This window comes from Bos grunniens, chromosome 1, assembly GCF_055505025.1.
Source record: "Bos grunniens cultivar Pamir isolate PY7600 chromosome 1, Bosgru_T2T1.0, whole genome shotgun sequence".
NCBI classification, from domain to species: domain Eukaryota; kingdom Metazoa; phylum Chordata; class Mammalia; order Artiodactyla; family Bovidae; genus Bos; species Bos grunniens.
The window spans coordinates 8,588,020-8,604,556 of NC_141165.1; the positions used below are offsets into that span (position 1 = coordinate 8,588,020).

General features: G+C 51.3%; 1 protein-coding gene across 4 annotated transcripts in view; it reads right to left on the reverse strand.

The window, feature by feature from the left end:
* The window catches only part of SIM2 (SIM bHLH transcription factor 2), a 53,114-nt gene that overhangs the window by 8,088 nt on the left and 28,489 nt on the right, over positions 1 to 16,537 (reverse strand). For all 4 annotated transcript variants that reach the window (XM_086411198.1, XM_086411032.1, XM_086411121.1 and 1 more), the window contains exon 7: positions 11,447 to 11,553. In XM_086411198.1, coding sequence (XP_086267324.1) covers positions 11,447 to 11,553 — 107 coding nt within the window. The remainder of the gene's footprint in view (positions 1 to 11,446; positions 11,554 to 16,537) is intronic.

Sequence of the window (16,537 nt, forward strand, 5' to 3'; positions counted from 1 at the left end):
GGCTGCAGACTCTGGACTGCTGGAGAACCACTTGTCAAGCCTCCAGGGACTCCTACACTGCACTGGTTCTCCGCAGGGCCTTCAGGGGTGCAGGGAGGCGGGGCTGTGGGGGTCAGGGGGGAGGGGAATCAGTGAGGTTCCCGTGGCAAAGACTCAAGGGCCCAGAGATCCCTTGTAGTCCTGCTTAGATTTCAGGAGAAAAGGGAGAGAGAGGTAACTCTCTGATAACAGGGAGGAGGATAAATAAATTGTGGAGTACCAAGCAGCCATTAGAATGATGACTGAGGGAACTACCCTGGTGGTTCAGTGGTTAATAATCTGCCTTCCAATGCAGTGGATTATGGGTTCGATCCCTGGTCGGGGAACTAAGACCCTACATGCCTTGGGGCAACTAAGCCTGTGTACCACAATGGGAGACCCAAAGACACAGCCAAATGATGATGGATAAGAATTTATCATGTGATGGGGAGTATGTATGATATAATGTTAAAGAAAGAAAAGACAAGACTCAGAACTGCATAGAGTATAATTCTAATTATGAAAAAGTATGTGCACACACTCACACACAGCTAACTGTATGATCCTGAGCAAGTTACTAACTCCCTGAGTTACCCTGGTTGTCACAGGAGAAGGCAATGGCACCCCACTCCAGTACTCTTGCCTGGAAAATCCCATGGATGGAGGAGCCTAGTGGGCTGCAGTCCATGGGGTCTCGAAGAGTCAGACATGACCGAGCAACTTCACTTTCACTTTCATGCACTGGAGAAGGAAATGGCAACCCACTCCAGTGTTCTTGCCTGGAGAATCCCAGGGATGGGGGAGCCTGGTGGGCTGCCGTCTATGGGGTCGCACAGAGTCTGACACGACTGAAGTGACTTAGCAGCAGCAGCAGCAGCAACAGAAAGACAGTCACAGTTCCTACCCCACTGGGTGCTGTGAGGGTTAGAGCATCTACATGAAGATTTAGAACCATGGCAGACGTGCGTGAAGGGCTCTGTACATACCAGCTCACACTTATCAGACTGACACAATTACAGGCAATTTTCATTTTCTCTTCCTGATTCTCTAAATTTCCAACAAGCAGGGGGTGTTAAGTTTTAAAAACAGAAGGAAAACTTATTTTTCATGTAGGCAAACAGTCTGTGTGGGAGTGGGAAGTGAAAATACAAGGTCTATAAGTATCCCCACTCCTTAGGGATGAAGCCAGGGACAAACGAGTAACCACCGTCCGGCCCAGAAGCTGAGGCTGAGCTCTGGTATAGCACAGAGACCAACTCTTTCCCTCCCGGGCTTAATGTCTGCACCTCAGTGGGCTCAGTGGGCAGGAACAAGATCCCATGCTGAAGAGTACAGCCCAAGGTAGTAGGTAAGAAGAGAGTCTTTCCAGCGCTTCTTTCTGAGGATCGCTTTTTTATGTTTTTATTTTGGGGCTGGGCACAGGGAATCTTAGTTCCCAGATCAGGGACCGAACCTATGCCCCCTGCAGTGGAAGTGTGGAGTCTTAGCCACTGGACTTCCAGGGAAGTCCAAAGGGTTACTATTTGAAGAACAAAATACAAGGTTTCTAGTTCCAGCTCATTTTCTCATGCACTGCCTCATTTATTCCCCTACACCATGGCAGGTGGGCATCACCAGGAAACCAGGGCTAACACAGCTTGAGAGCATGGCTGAGGCCCAAGCCAGGGGCTCTGACTCTCGTTTCTCCAGGCCTGCTGAGGCAGGATGGGGCAGTGGGCCTTTCAAAGGTTCTGCAAAGCTACTTACAGGGATGGGTGTGAGCCAACGCACAGAGGAAACTCAGTTAACAATTTGTTCATGGCCCCCCAAAGAGAGGCCACAGGGTCAAACTGAGGGCCTGTCTGTGGATTTCCTGAGGTGTCATTCCTTCTTCAACTGAAACGCTCGTTAATCTCTTTGGCTTTGAAATCTATTCCTTGCAGTATCTATAAAGCCCCTGGGACTATGACAGTATACTTTTCCTTTTTCTTATCTTATACTTTAGGCTTCCCCTTAATCCTTACAATATTCCTAAAAATCTCCTCATAATCACCTTAAGCTAGATACAATGAATATTAGAATATTTATCCCAACTGTTTTAGATGAGGATTCAAACGGCAGAATTTGCAGCTGTTTTATTAGCTCTGACCCTTCCTGATTCTGCTAAGATTAAACTTAGGTACAGAGACCAAACAAACATAGGTATATGTTTAAAAAAAAAAATTTTTTTTTTCTTCTCTGTGACTCATGCTGATAATCAACATATTGATATAAGTTGAAATCCTAGATACTTAGTTACAACGTTCCTGGTTTGTTGGAGCTCCTCATCTAATCTGTCGGACTGAATCAGCCATATGACAGTTGCCCAGGTGAGGGCTATGGCGTAAGGCCCTGCTAACTGTGGTGGTTCGTGGGGGTCGGGGGGAAATGTCCCCAAAGCCTTCAGCTGCCCCTCCATCTGGGCTGCAGTGTCTCCCACATCAGGAGACCCATGTCCAGATGAGAGCCAATGGTCACGGTTTTCCGAGGCCACTTAGGAATAGAACTTTCGGTTCCACAAATGCTCTATCCAGAAAGACAGATAGCCTTCCTGGTTCCTCCAGAACTCCTCCTGCTTCCAGAATTTTCCCTGGAGGCAGAGCCAGGTCAATGAGCTGGCCTCTGGAAGGAAAGTAAACTTTGGCCACAAGCATAAGTTCCATTTCTGTTTTGAATTTTAAGAGCTAAAAGGATGCCAGTGACACTGTGGGCTTCCCTGGTGGCTCAGCTGGTAAAGAATCTGCCTGCAGTGCAGGAGGCCCCAGTTCAATTCCTGGGTTGGGAAGATCTGCTGGAGAAGGGAACAGCTACCCACTCCGGTATTCTGGCCTGGAGCATTCCACGTACAGAGGAGCCTGGTGGACTATAGTCCACAGGGTCGAGAAGACTCAGACACGACTTAGTGGGACTTTCACTTCACTTTACCACCTGTCATGGGTTGAATAGCATCCCCTTAAAAAGATATATTCTATATTCTAAATTCAAGAACCTGTGAATGTGACTCATACCTGGGAAAAGCGTCTTTGTAGATGTAAATAAGGATCTTAAGGATGTTATCATTCTGGATTAGGGAGGGCAGTAAATTTAATAACGTGTCCCTGTAGGAGACAGAAAGGACAAGACACAGACCCACAGAGGGAGACGAAGGCAGAGGACGGAGTAGGAGGCCACCAGCCAGGGATGCCAGCAGCCACCAAAACCTGGAGGAGGCAGGAAGGCTCTGACCCCAGAAGCTCCAGAGGAAAGCCGGCCCTGCCGACGCCGTGACGTGGGACTTCTGGCCTCCAGGACTGTGAGGCAAGACGTTTCTGTTACTTCATGCTACTCGGTTTTGCTGTTTGGTTACAGCCGCAGTGCGGTAGACTCGGTTTCGATCCCTGGGTGGGGAGATCCCTTGGAAAAAGAAATGGCAATCCACCCCGGTATTCTTGCCTGTGAAATCCCGTGGACAAAGGAGCCTGGCCGGCCCCAGTCCATGGGGTCACAAAGAGTGGGACACGACGGAGTCACTACCACTTTCACTTTTTACTGCTGCCACGGAAGACTAAACCACCCCCGTGGGGAAGATGTAAGTGCGGTCCCCGTGTTCCTCTGGACTCTCAGTCTCTGCTGCCAATGGGGCCCCAGGGAGACTGCAGATGGCAAGACTGAGGACAAGCCACGTGGTCCTTAGGGGAGCGGGTCTCGGTGTGCCCACATGCCCCCCAACACCCCACTGCTCTACACCTGCTGCTGGAGGCAGTCTGGTTGGTAAGAAGATCTGTAAAGTTCAGGGGGCAGGGGGCGGGCGGCGGGAGGAACTTCCAGAAGGCCACACCATGCAACATCTGCACAGTGAGACAGCACAGAGGACAGGCTCCACAGACCCATCGGGTCACACCTATAAACACCCGAAACTGCTCCCGGGGGCAGGGCGGCATGTAGACGGCACTGTGCTTTCTAGATTACTTCCTGTTTCCTGGCTCATGGCTCCCAGTTAAGGCATGGGCTCCCCACACCTTCGTCAGCAAGGCAGAGCTGCTTCAACCTCCAGACTCTGCTTGGAGGGCAGCATATGGAAGGGATCTGTGTGTGAGTTAAGCTCCGTTGTCCGTTTCAGTCCAGAGGCCAGAGAAGCCAGCAGCAGAAGCCAATCTCCCCGGATCATCAATCTAAAGTCCTCACTGGAAATTGGAGTACTCCTCTAAGTGTAAAACCAGTTTTATTTATGTGTTTTTTGGCCGCGCTGGATCTTTGTGGCAGTGCGGGCTTTTCTCTACATGTGGCTACTCTCCGGTGGTGGCGTGCAGGCCTCTCACTGCAGCGGGTTCTCTTGTTGCAGAGCATGGGTTCTAGAGCTCGAAGGCTTCAGCAGTTACGGCTTGCAAGCTCCAGAGGATAGGCGCAGAAGTTGTGGCACGAAGCCTTCACTGCTCCACAGCAATTAAGGGATCTTCCCAGATCAGGGATCGAACCTGTGTCTCCTACACTGGCGGATGGGATTCTTTACCACTGAGCCACCAGGGAAGCCCTCAAGTGTATCTTCTATCTGAAGACCAGCTGACATCCCATGGACACGTGTCCACAGACACGCTATGTTGGTGGCACAGAGTTGCCGTTACGACCAGAACACCCTTGGGTGGGTCATGTGTTCTCCAGTTGACCATAAGCTCCACTCTCTTTCCCTGAGCCCGTTCATACATTCATGTTACATGCCTGGCCCTGTACGCATTTGAGTCTATGACTCTTGTGTGTCATTTAGTGTGTTCTCCACAGGTCTACACCAGTTGCCTTATCTCAGTTCAGCCGCTCAGTCGTGTCCAACCCATTGCGACCCCATGGACTGCAGTATGCCAGGCTTCCCTGTGGATCACCAACCCCCCGCAGCTTGCTCAAACTCATGTCCATCAAGTCAGTGATGCTATCCAACCATCTCATCCTCTGTCATCCTCTTCTCCTCCTGCCTTCAATCTTTCCCAGCATCAGGGTCTTTTCCAATGAGTCAGTTCTTCGCACCAGGTGGCCAAAATATTGGAGTTTCAGCTTCCAATGAATATTCAGGACTGATTTCCTTTAGTATTGACTAATTGGATCTCCTTGCAGTCCAAGCCACTCTCAAGAGTCTTCTCCAACACCACAGTTCAAAAGCATCAATTCTTTGGCACTCAGCTTTCTTTATAGTCCAACTGTCACATCCACACATGACTACTGGAAAAACCATAGCCTTGACTAGATGGACCTTTGTTGGTAAAGTAATGTCTCTGCTTTTTAATATGCTGTCTAGGTTGATCATAGCTTTTCTTCCAAGGAGCAAGCATATTTTAGTTTCATGGCTGCAGTCATCACCTGCAATGATTTTGGATCCCCCCAAAATAAAGTCTGTCACTGTTTCCATTGTTTGCCCATCTATTTGCCATGAAGTGATGGGACCAGATGCCATGATCTTAGTTTTCTGAATGTTGAGCTTTAAGCCAACTTTTTCACTCTCCTCTTTCACTTTCATCAAAAGGCTCTTTAGTTCTTCGCTTTCTGCCATAAGGGTGGTGTCATCTGCATATCTGAAGTTATGATATTTCTCCTGGCAATTTTGATTCCAGCTTGTGCTTCATCCAGCACAGCGTTTCTCATGATGTACTCTGCATAGAAATTAAATAAGCAGGGTGACGCTATACAGCCTTGACGTATTCCTTTCCCGATTTGGAACCAGTCTGTTGTTCCTTGTCCAGTTCTAACTGTTGCTTCTTGACCTGCATACAGATTTCTCTGTATGCAGGAGGCAGGCCAGGTGGTCTGGTATTCCCATCTCTTGAAGAATTTTCCACAATATGTTGTGATCCACACAGTCAAAGACTTTATAATTTTGTTATGACAGTTGCTTGAAATATGTTCCACGTGTTAAGGCTTCAAAGCCTTTTCGGAACACTGAAATATTTTGATGGTTGGACACAGCCTGTGTTCTCTTTGGCATTGGGGCTTGGCCCACTCTGGACAGGGGCCTCCCTAGGGAAGTAGGTGAGATTCTCCACTACTTTGGATGAACAGCTATGCAGACATTAGGTTCGTCCTAAACACTGTGTCCACAAGAACTCTGCTCAGTGTCCCTTGACACACACCTTCGGGTCTACCAGTATTGATCCCTGCCCCACCTGTGCACCAGGCTGCCCCCTGCCCACCTCCAGGACCTGCAGGTCAAGCCCCCCACATACAAGAAAGAGTCCCCAAATGCTTCACGAAAGCAGCAAGGGGGCAAGCTCCAGCTGGGGAGCCTGTCCCCACGGCCCTGTAATGGGGCTGCAGGACTGCCCCTCAGCCACCAGGAGGCGGTGAGGGGAACGAGCTGGGAGGGCCCAAGACATTTCCCAGAGAAGCCCCTGGAACAGCGGTCCCCAACCTTTGAGCATCAGGGACCAGTTTTGTGGAAGACATTTTTTCCACAAACTGTGGCGGAGTGGAGGAGACGATTTCGTGATGATTCAAGTATATCACATTTACTGTGCACTTTATTTCTATTATTATTACATCAGCTCCACCTCAGATCATCAGGCATTAGATCACAGAGGTTGGGGACCCCTGCCCTAGAGGACCCCCTCACAGAATGTTCTGGGGGGAGCACTGGCACAGTCTCCCTTGGAAAGCTCAGCTGGGAATGCCCAGGACCCCACTGACCACAGGCTGAAGTGCCGTGAGGTGCTGGGGCCAGCCCTGCCCCCTTGTCTCGTGCCCTCTGGAAGGCCGAGCTCCCCAGAACCACGCTGGCCAGCCCTGCTACTCCTCGCAAGGCTGTGTTTCTGGAAGGCGTTGATTCTGTCTTTAGGGGCTGTGCTTTCTTCAGACTGTGGACTCCTGCTCCCGGTTAAGATAATATTTTGAAGAATGTGTGAAAACCGTATGGCTGACCACGGTCCTCTAGAGCCTCCGTTCATGACGTCCGATCAGGCCTCTAGCAGAGCCCTGCGCCTGGCTCCTCGGTTTCGGATCGCAGTATGGAGGAGACAGCTTGACCTGGGAGAACCAGAGGGTGACCTCCTTTGGTCCTGGGTGTCCACAGCTGTTAATTTTCTTCCCAAGCTAAATTACCTCATGAACTGCAAAGACAGAAGGTCCGTGCATCTCACAGGAAGCGGCTCCCCCAGGGGCCTTGGAGGCCTGAGGGGCCCAGCGAGAGGGTCACTGTGGCCGCGTTCAGCTACGGCGGCTAGGGGAGAAGCAGCCAAAGCCAAGTGGCCGCCCAGGTCCCAGGCGGCCCCCAGGGCAGCTCTGGGTGTGGCTGGACTGAAGGACCCGAAGCCCCATCCCCAGGGGCCATCATGGGGACTCGTGGGGACCCTGCAGGGCGGGAGGTCGGCTGGGCCACTGAGCCACCAGAGCGGCCGGAGACACGACCAAAATGTCACCTGGTGAAGGGACGCGTCCCACCTCCTCCGTCTCCTCTCCTGTCCTCCCCAAGCCAGGGTGTCCAGTGGGAACAGGACTGTGCCCACCCCCCAGGCGAGGACACAGAGACACTGAAAAGAAGCCCTTTTCATGGGCTGAATTGTGTCCCCCTGACTGACAAGTTCACATGTTGACATCCCAACCCCAGCATCACAAACATGACTGTCTGGAGACAGGGCCTTTAAAGAGGTGATCGGATAACATGAAGTCACATGGGAGAGCCTGACCCCATGTGACCAGGTCCTCAGAAAGAAGAGAGGAGAAAGCGACCCAGACACAGGAGGAGGACACAGGGAGAAAACGTCCGGGCATCCACACGCCAAGGAGAGAGGACAGAACCCAGCCCCGTGACCCCCGACCTTGACTTCTGGCCTCCAGCTCAGTGAGAAAACACTCTTGTGCGGCTCCTCGCCCAGTCGGCGGAGTTCTGTCAGGGCTGACTCATGCGGTCCATGCGGGAGCCGAGAGGAGGGCAAGCCGTCAGAAAGAGCCCAGCCCAGCCCAGGGGCACCTCCCCGAGCCCGGGCCCAGGGGTGGCGCACCTCAGCCTGGCCTCGGGAGCTCGTGTGTGGAGAACACTCCCCCACCTGACGGGGACCTGGGGCGGTAAGGGCCTGTCCCCCCGAGAGAGAGAGAGAGACAGACAGACAGCGACAGAGAAAGAGAGTGAGCGAGGAGACTGGCCTGCACAGGAAGCGAGGGCAGCTTGCGGAGAGAGGACCACGAGGCCAGGGAGTGGGGAAGCTGAGCAGACACTGTAGAGAGAGGACCGTCACGTGGGCCGACACACCAGAAACTCCCAGAGACCCCCCTCTTCCTCCCTGGTGGTCCCCCCTACTCCCCAGACCCGCCTCCCCTCCTCCCAGACCCCCCACTCCTGGCCCTTCTTAGGCCGAGCCCGTGCTGACAGAGGACAGATAAGCAGGCAGACTCGACATCCCAAGAGTGCCTGGCTGATGCCTGCCGGGGTGTAAGTACCTGCACCCCCTCTCCCCTCAGCACCCACCAGGGGCAGGGGTCCTGCCCGGCTTAGGGTCCCTGGGGCATGGAGGGCCCGTCAGCAACGCCGGCTGACATGCTGCCTCCCTCAGGGGCTCCCTCCCTTCCGCAGGTCCTTCCCACTTACTACCCTGCTTCGGCGACCGTCTAGATAACCTGCTGCCCTTGGACCTAACTCAGCTTCTGGAGTTTAAGGAAGGTAAGGCAATGCCAAGCCTTCCTGGGGGTGGAGAGGTGGGAACAGGAAGCCCAGGAAAGAGAGCGAGGCCTCGGGGACCACACGTTCAGCATCGCCCGAGCTCTACGAAGACCTGCCTCCAAACACCTGCCCCGGTTGAGGACCATCATCGCTTTCCTCATCCAAAGCTCCAGCTCTGAGGGTCAGTGACCTTCAGGGTGGTGTCTTGGCTGCTGGGAGGGGGCGTCTGGAGGGGGGTGGGTCCCAAGGCTGGAGCCAAGGCTGAGACCCACCTTTGCCCCATGTGTGGGTAGGAGCCTGGGCTGCCACTTTGCTCACACACTGATATGGGGTGCAGGGAAGCTGGTGGAGGGGAGCCGGGTTGGATCTGAGGCCACACCCGTCCACCCCGGGGCCCGCTGCCCCCTGCTCTGGGCCTCCTGCCTCTGCAGAGGCTTCTCGGCCACAGTGAAGGTCGGAGTCACACAGCAATCACTGTCAATACCGCTGTTCTCCGTCTTTGATTGACCAATTCTACAGCTCTTTTGGGAAAGAAAGCCGTTCTCCCTCTGGTATGTAAACCCTCCACCTTTTCTGCGTGTCTCTGAGATGCCTGGGTGCACCTTCCCTCTCAGGGTCCCTTTGATAACCGCAAGGTCTGGAAATCCCCATTCCAAATGAAGGAAGGTGAACTCATCACGTGAATTGCAGGAGACCTCACAAACACACCCTCTTCCGGTTCTGGGAAGTCACATGAGCTGGCGAAGACCAGGGGCTCCTGGTGGACATGCTGGAGACCCATCGAGTGGTTAGAACCACTGAAGACCAGAGTGCCCAACAGGCCCAGGGGGGGCCAGTCCCACCCACAGGCCTCTCCACCTCCTGGCCCACCCGGCCCACCTGGCCCAATGGCCCTCAGGTTCGATAGGTGAAACGCATTCGGTCCACATTGGGGAACCTGGGAGCCTCCTACTGGCCACCACCATGGCCAGTTTCCAAAGCCCGAGTTGAATTTATTCTGCCTGAAAAATCCCCTGCTCCCCTCTGTTAGCTAGGCAGTGTGAGAGATATTAAAAAATGGTATTTAAAACAAAGACTTTTAATTCTGTTAGCTTCCTCTCTCTGCATTTCCAGGTCAGATTTCCCAACTTGCTTCCACTCTTTGGGGAACAACTCTCCCTCCATGTAATTCAAGGATTTACTGTTAACTCCTATGCTGCAGAGAGAGGCTCCCAAGCCCTCCTGTCTCAGGGAGATGGGGCTGGGAACCCCAGGGCTGGGGCTTCCCCTCGGATATCCCGACAATGGTCAGTGGGGCGGTGTGGAGGTGTGAACGCTCCCCTTTGGTCCCCTGCCCCCAGCTGTCCTCCCTTCTAGACTGCTCCGTGGTGCACACTGTCTTCCACGTCCCAGTCCACTCTCCTTGCTCCAGAGCACATACTCCCCACTGCTCCCCTCTACTGCCTGCCCGTACAGGCCCTCAAAGATCTCATTCTGTAATGGACACTTCCCACCCTGTTTGCACAAGGAAGCCATCTGGCTCCTGAATCAGTGACTCCGACCTAAAAACCCATCCCAATATTAGGCAGCTGCTTCCTACCAAGCCGGGCTATAAGAAAGTCAGGGGTGTTTATACGAGAGCATGATTGGCCATTTGTACTAAAATAAAGAAAAGCCTGCTCACAGTTCCGTGTCTCTGAGCAGGTAGAGTTCTTTCCACGTGACTTAACGAGGAACAGGAAGAAGCGACGGGTCTGCCCAGCCAATGTCCCGGTCGTCACGCGTCTCTGCCCTGAGTGACTCAGGACAAAAGAACAGCGACACCCTAGCATCTGCCGGGCTGACCAGGTCCCAGTTGTCACCAAATGGCCAGGCAGCCCCTAGACCCACCGTCCACCTCCGGCCCACCCCAGCAACCTGTCCTCTGACACCTCTCAGTCCTCCTCACACAGCAAGAAGCAGGATGTGCCATTGGGGCCGTGTCACAGCATCTCTGGCTTCCCCAGCCCTCTTCACCCCCACGAACAAGCACCTCTGAACTGGCCATCAGCGTGGCAGGGTTAGACACTGGGGGGATAAGGTATTCTACTCCTTCCCAGTTATCTGCTGCCTCAATTTAGATTCTAGAAAAGAAAGCGATACTTGTCTAGACATTTAAGTGAATAGCGCCCCCACCCTCCCATTGTATGGTCCCCAAACCGCCTTGCAAATGGAGTACTGTTTATTTTCTCTTTCCATATGAATTTCTCCCATCCTAGGAACCTGTGGTCTCCCTGAGCTTCCCAGCCATTGGAGACCAAATTCGCTGGATTCAGCACCCAGCTCTGCCCCCTCTTTGCTGTGTGACCATGGGCAACCTCTCTGAACCTCAATGTTCTCAACAGTAAAAGGAGGATCACGCACATAAGAACCTCCCTCACTGGCTTGGTAACGTATTTAATCCCTTAAACTAGAGCTGGATGGTAGTAAGTTCCCTGTAAATGATCAGTTCTTCTGCTTTGGTTGTTATCCATAACTGGCATCCAGATGGCCATCCAGAGCAATTGAAGTTCCACATCCATACTCCAGCAGCCATCCCACACCTGCCAGGGATTCCTTAGATGTTTGAGAGCTGACAAGGGGCTGTGCTGAAATCCAGGGCTGCCCAGAGACAGATCTGAGGCCTCAGATCCGTGTGTACGGGATGGGGAGTCACTGCAGCAAACCAGGGCACCGTCCGGACTCTGTGGCGCCCCCTCCTGGCTGCCCGGGTACCGTCCCCACTGTGTGGCGCCCCTTCCCAGCTGCCAGGGCTCCCGGCCAGGGTGACGTGGTACTCACGGAGGTGATGCGCATAGCGGAGATGGAAGACGTCACAGCCGTGCACGTGATGGTACAGGGTCTTCTCAATCAGGTCCTGAGGCTCGTACCCGGTCAGCTCCGTCACCCTAGGGGAGGACGGCAGCTGCCGGTGAGTTATACAGCCCTGAGATTGCCTTTCATTTACACTAATGTCGGTTTTGCCAACCAATCATTTGAAACGGCTTGGTGAAGTTGTTGATGTTGGAAACTAAGTATGATCTTTTTTACAAGAAGGAAGTCTATGAACTCCAGCCTGCTGCAGGACGCCACACTCTTCATGAGCAGGAATGTCCTTCTGAAACTACTAGTTAGAAGAAGGTTTGGGGGCTTTGCTGGTGGCTCAGTGGATAGGAATCTGCCTGCCAAGGTAGGAGACATGGGTTCAATCCCTGGTCCCATGTGGGAAGGTCCCACATGTCTCTGAGAAACTAAGCCTGTGCACTAGAGTTTGAGAGCCGCAAGGACTGAAGCCTGCATGCCTGGAGCCCAAGCCTGTGCACCACAATGAAGACCAGCTCCCACTTCCACAACGAGAGAAAAGCCCATGCAGCAACAAAGACCCAGAGCAGACAAAAATAAAAATAAATAAAATTGTAAAAAAGGAGTTATTTTCTGAAATCTGTGGGATATTTAAGAGTTTCAATAACAGTCTTAAGCAAGCAACTGCAGGAGGTGCTAAAAAAAAAAAAAAAAGATTTGGAATGACTTAAAACTGTATCAAAACTCAGTAGTGGCCACAGGACTGGAAAAGGTCAGTTTTCATTCTAATCCCAAAGAAAGGCAATGCCAAAGAATGCTCAAACTACTGCACAATTGCACTCATCTCACATGCTAGCAAAGTAATGATCAGAATTCTCCAAGCCAGGCTTCAGCAATACGTGAACTGTGAACTTCCAGATGTTCAAGCTGGTTTTAGAAAAGGCAGAGGAACCAGAGATCAAATTGCCAACATCCGCTGGATCATCGAAAAAGCAAGAGAATTCCAGAAAAACATCTATTTCTGCTTTACTGACTATGCCAAAGCCTTTGTGTGGATCACAACAAACTGTGGAAAATTCTGAAAGATATGGGAATACCAGACCACCTGACCTGCCTCTTGAGAAACCTATATGCAGGTTAGGAAGCAACAGTTAGAACTGGACATGGAACAACAGACTGGTTCCAAATAGGAAAAGGAGTACGTCAAGGCTGCATATTGTCACCCTGCTTATTTAACTTATATGCAGAGTACATCATGAGAAACGCTGGGCTGGAAGAAGCACAAGCTGGAATCAAGATTGCTGGGAGAAATATCAATAACCTCAGATATGCAGATGACACCACCCTTATGGCAGAAAGAGAAGAGGAACTAAAGAGCCTCTTGATGAAAGTGAAAGTGGAGAGTGAAAAAGTTGGCTTAAAGCTCAACATTCGGAAAACGAAGATCATGGCATCTGGTCCCATCACTTCATGGCAAATAGAAGCAGAAACAGTGGAAACAGTGTCAGACTTTATTTTTCTGGGCTCCAAAATCACTGCAGATGGTGACTGCAGCCATGAAATTAAAAGACGCTTACTCCTTGGAAGAAAAGTTATGACCAACCTAGATAGCATATTGAAAGCAGAGACATTACTTTGCCAACAAAGGTTCGTCTAGTCAAGGCTATGGTTTTTCCTGTGGTCATGTATGGATGTGAGAGTTGGACTGTGAAGAAGGCTGAGTGCCGAAGAATTGATGCTTTTGAAGTGTGGTGTTGGAGAAGACTCTTGAGAGTCCCTTGGACTGCAAGGAGATCCAACCAGTCCATTCTGAAGGAGATCAGCCCTGGGATTTCTTTGGAAGGAATGATGCTAAAGCTGAAACTCCAGTACTTTGGCCACCTCATGCGAAGTGTTGACTCATTGGAAAAGAGTCTGATGCTGGGAGGGATTGGGGGCAGGAGGAGAAGGGGACGACAGAGGATGAGATGGCTGGATGGCATCACTGACTCGATGGACATGAGTTTGAGTGAACTCTGGGAGTTGGTGATGGACAGGGAGGCCTGGTGTGCTGTGATTCATGGGGTCGCAAAGAGTCGGACACGACTGAGCGACTGAACTGAACTGAAGACTGTATCCATTTTCAGAGTAAAGCTTATCAGAGGATGTTTAACAGTGAACTTGTTGGTACTTCCCTCATGGTCCAGTGGCTAACCACTGCACTCCCAAATGCAAGGGGCCTGGGTTCCATCCGGGGTCAGGGAACTAGATCCCACGTGCCACAACTAAGACCTGGTGCAGCCAAATGGATAAATACATTAATAAATAAATATATATATATATTTTTTAAAAAAGAGTGAACTTGTTACTAATATCAGGAGAAGCTGCCAAGGTGAGAAAATGTCCTCTCGCTAGGGCTTTTGGGAAAGAGAACGTTTTAAAAATTACTGTGAATCCTTTAAAAATCCTTGTAGTTAAAATATGCACAACATAAAATTTACCATTTTAACCATATTAAAGGGTACAATTCACAATGACCATCACCACTTCCACTTCCAGAACTTTTCACCACCCAGAACAGAAACTGTATCCATTAAACAACGATTCCCCCCTTCCCCTCCCCAAGTCCCTGGCAATTTCTCTTCTACTTTCTATCTCTGTATTTGTCTACTCTAGAAATTTCATCTAAGAGGAGGGATATAATATTTGACCTTTTGCTTCTGGCTTCTTTTTCACTTAACATGCTTTCACGGTTCATTCCTGCCATAGCATCTATCAGAATGTCATTCCTTTTAATGGTTGTGTAACATTCTACTTTATGTAGACACTACATTTTGTTTATCCTTTCACCTAATGATGGACACTTGGGTTGATTTCACATCTCGCCTATTGCATGTGCAAACCTGTAACCCTCCCGTCCACACTGGACAGTTAACTGGCACAGCTGGTTCCAGGGTGATAATGCTATGATGGGGTGATTCCGATGGATGAGCTATGGGGAATAATGGAGACACTGAGGCCTCTTTATCAATGGAGGACTGTCTTAGAGCCCCCAGAAATAGTAAAACAATATCCCAAACTGTTGTGACTGAAAGCAAGCCTTAAGCTCACCGTGGACATGAAAACACTCTCCTGGTGCTTATACGCCCCTACTTTGTTCCTATTTTCATTCAGCCTCAAGCATACTGATTTCCCACTTTAGCTCTTTGAAGAAGAGTAGTTCCCAGCTCCCACGATGGCATCATCACTAGCACATGCATCGCTCCACTCGCAGGTAAGAACTGCATGTGGCTGTGATATTGACTCCCAGGCCTTGGGCAACTGTGTTGGGAACCACGTCCCAGGAGGAGGTGGCCCCAACATCTTGGTGACAGATATTCAAGAACAGATGAAAGAAGGGGACGAGAGGAGATTCCAAGGGCAGTGAGGCCACGGGGAGAAGTAAGTGGGGACTGAGGGTGGCACGGACTGGGGGCCCTGCTGGCCCGGATCTGAAACGCTAGTTGTAAATTAAATGGGGAAATTTGACCTCACTTTCATTCCCTAACCCGCTCCCCTTTCTGTTGAGCTCTGCATGGGCTTCGGGTCGTAAATCTCTGGGAGCCTCGTATTTCCCTGGAATCATTCACTATTTGGTGTGCACATTTCCATGGTGTTCCTCCAGGGCAGGAAGGAGATGGGGCTCGAGGTGGGTAGAAAGGGAATTTGCACAGGCCAGAGCCTCTCAGGGCCCGGGGGACCTGTCCGAGGGCCACCTAGAACTTCAGGCCCCACCGGAGTCTGCCTCTGTGTGGCAGGAAAATTGAGACGTCTGGCTCCCCCCCACCCAAGAAGAAAACCAGGCATCTCTACCGTGTGGGGATGAAAGAGGCTTCCCAGACCCGTTAGACGTAAAGTTTCAGAACAACGGTCCCGAACGTGTAAATGAATCAGAAACACATGTATTAAGTTTCTCATCAAAGTACACACTGGCTTTAAAAAATTAAAGGGAAGGGAAGGCTTTGGCAGCATGCCTTCTTGGTTTTTTCCAACCCTCTAGTGTCTGAAGACCTGTCAGGGGGATTTGCCAAACCCAAACATTGTCGGGTTCACCCATCCTTAGCAAAAGCACCAGCTACAGTTTCAAAGTGAAATACCACAAAACCCCTATGAACCGAATTTCAGGTTTTGTCGAGTTCAGTTTTCTCTGGGATTATGCTGGGTGGGTGGGTGGGGGGCGGCTGGGCCCCCTCCAACAGGCCCACCACCCTGGCCCTTGTGACTTTAGAGCTACTGGGCTTCAGGCCAACCCCTCTCTGTGGCTTCTGGGGTTTGGATGTAGGAACTGACGTCACACCACCAGGCCATTCTGCTGCCCACCCAGCACTGGGCCGGCTCCTCTGTCTCCCGGCCCAGTGGCCTTTCAACTGCTACAACCACCTGAAGGCCAGAGTGTGAAGAATTTCCCGGCAAATTTCAGACCATCTTAAGGACCTCCTGGGTGGCTGGGGTTCAGAAGCACCTCAAGGCTTTGCTAGACGTTTCCTTGTACTTGGCAAGAAGAGCTTCCTATAGAGACAGGAAGTCTTCCTTGGCATGACCCCCTTGCTTTCAACCCACTCAGGGGCCTGGCCCTCACACCCCAAAGCAGAGGAAAACTCGCATCTGAGGTCCCTTCGGGAGGAAGCTGGCCTCTGAGCTAAGGTCGCACACCCTCTTCCATAAAGCCTTCCCCTTGTCCCTCCCGTGTCAGAGCTGTGTGGATGGAACAGCTCGAGAAGGCCCGAACTCTCTCCTCTGGGGAAACACCCCTCTTTCCTCTTCTAGAGAATTCACTGAGCTTCAGAGGCTTTCCCCAGGATGGCTGAAGAAAAAGTGGGAGACAAAACAAAGGAGAAACCTGTCATATTCTCCCAAATTTCTACAATAATAAACACAGCCAGTGGATTTTCTTGCAGTCCACTTTTTTTTGGTCTTTTTGGCTATGTTTTGCAGAATGCGGGGATATTAGTTTTCTAATTAGGAATCGAATCCACACCCCCTGCATTGGGAGCATGCAATCTTAATCACCGGACCTCCAGGGAAGGAAGTCCCTTTTAGAAGTGGTTCCTAAGTCTAGAGAGAGCTGCTCTG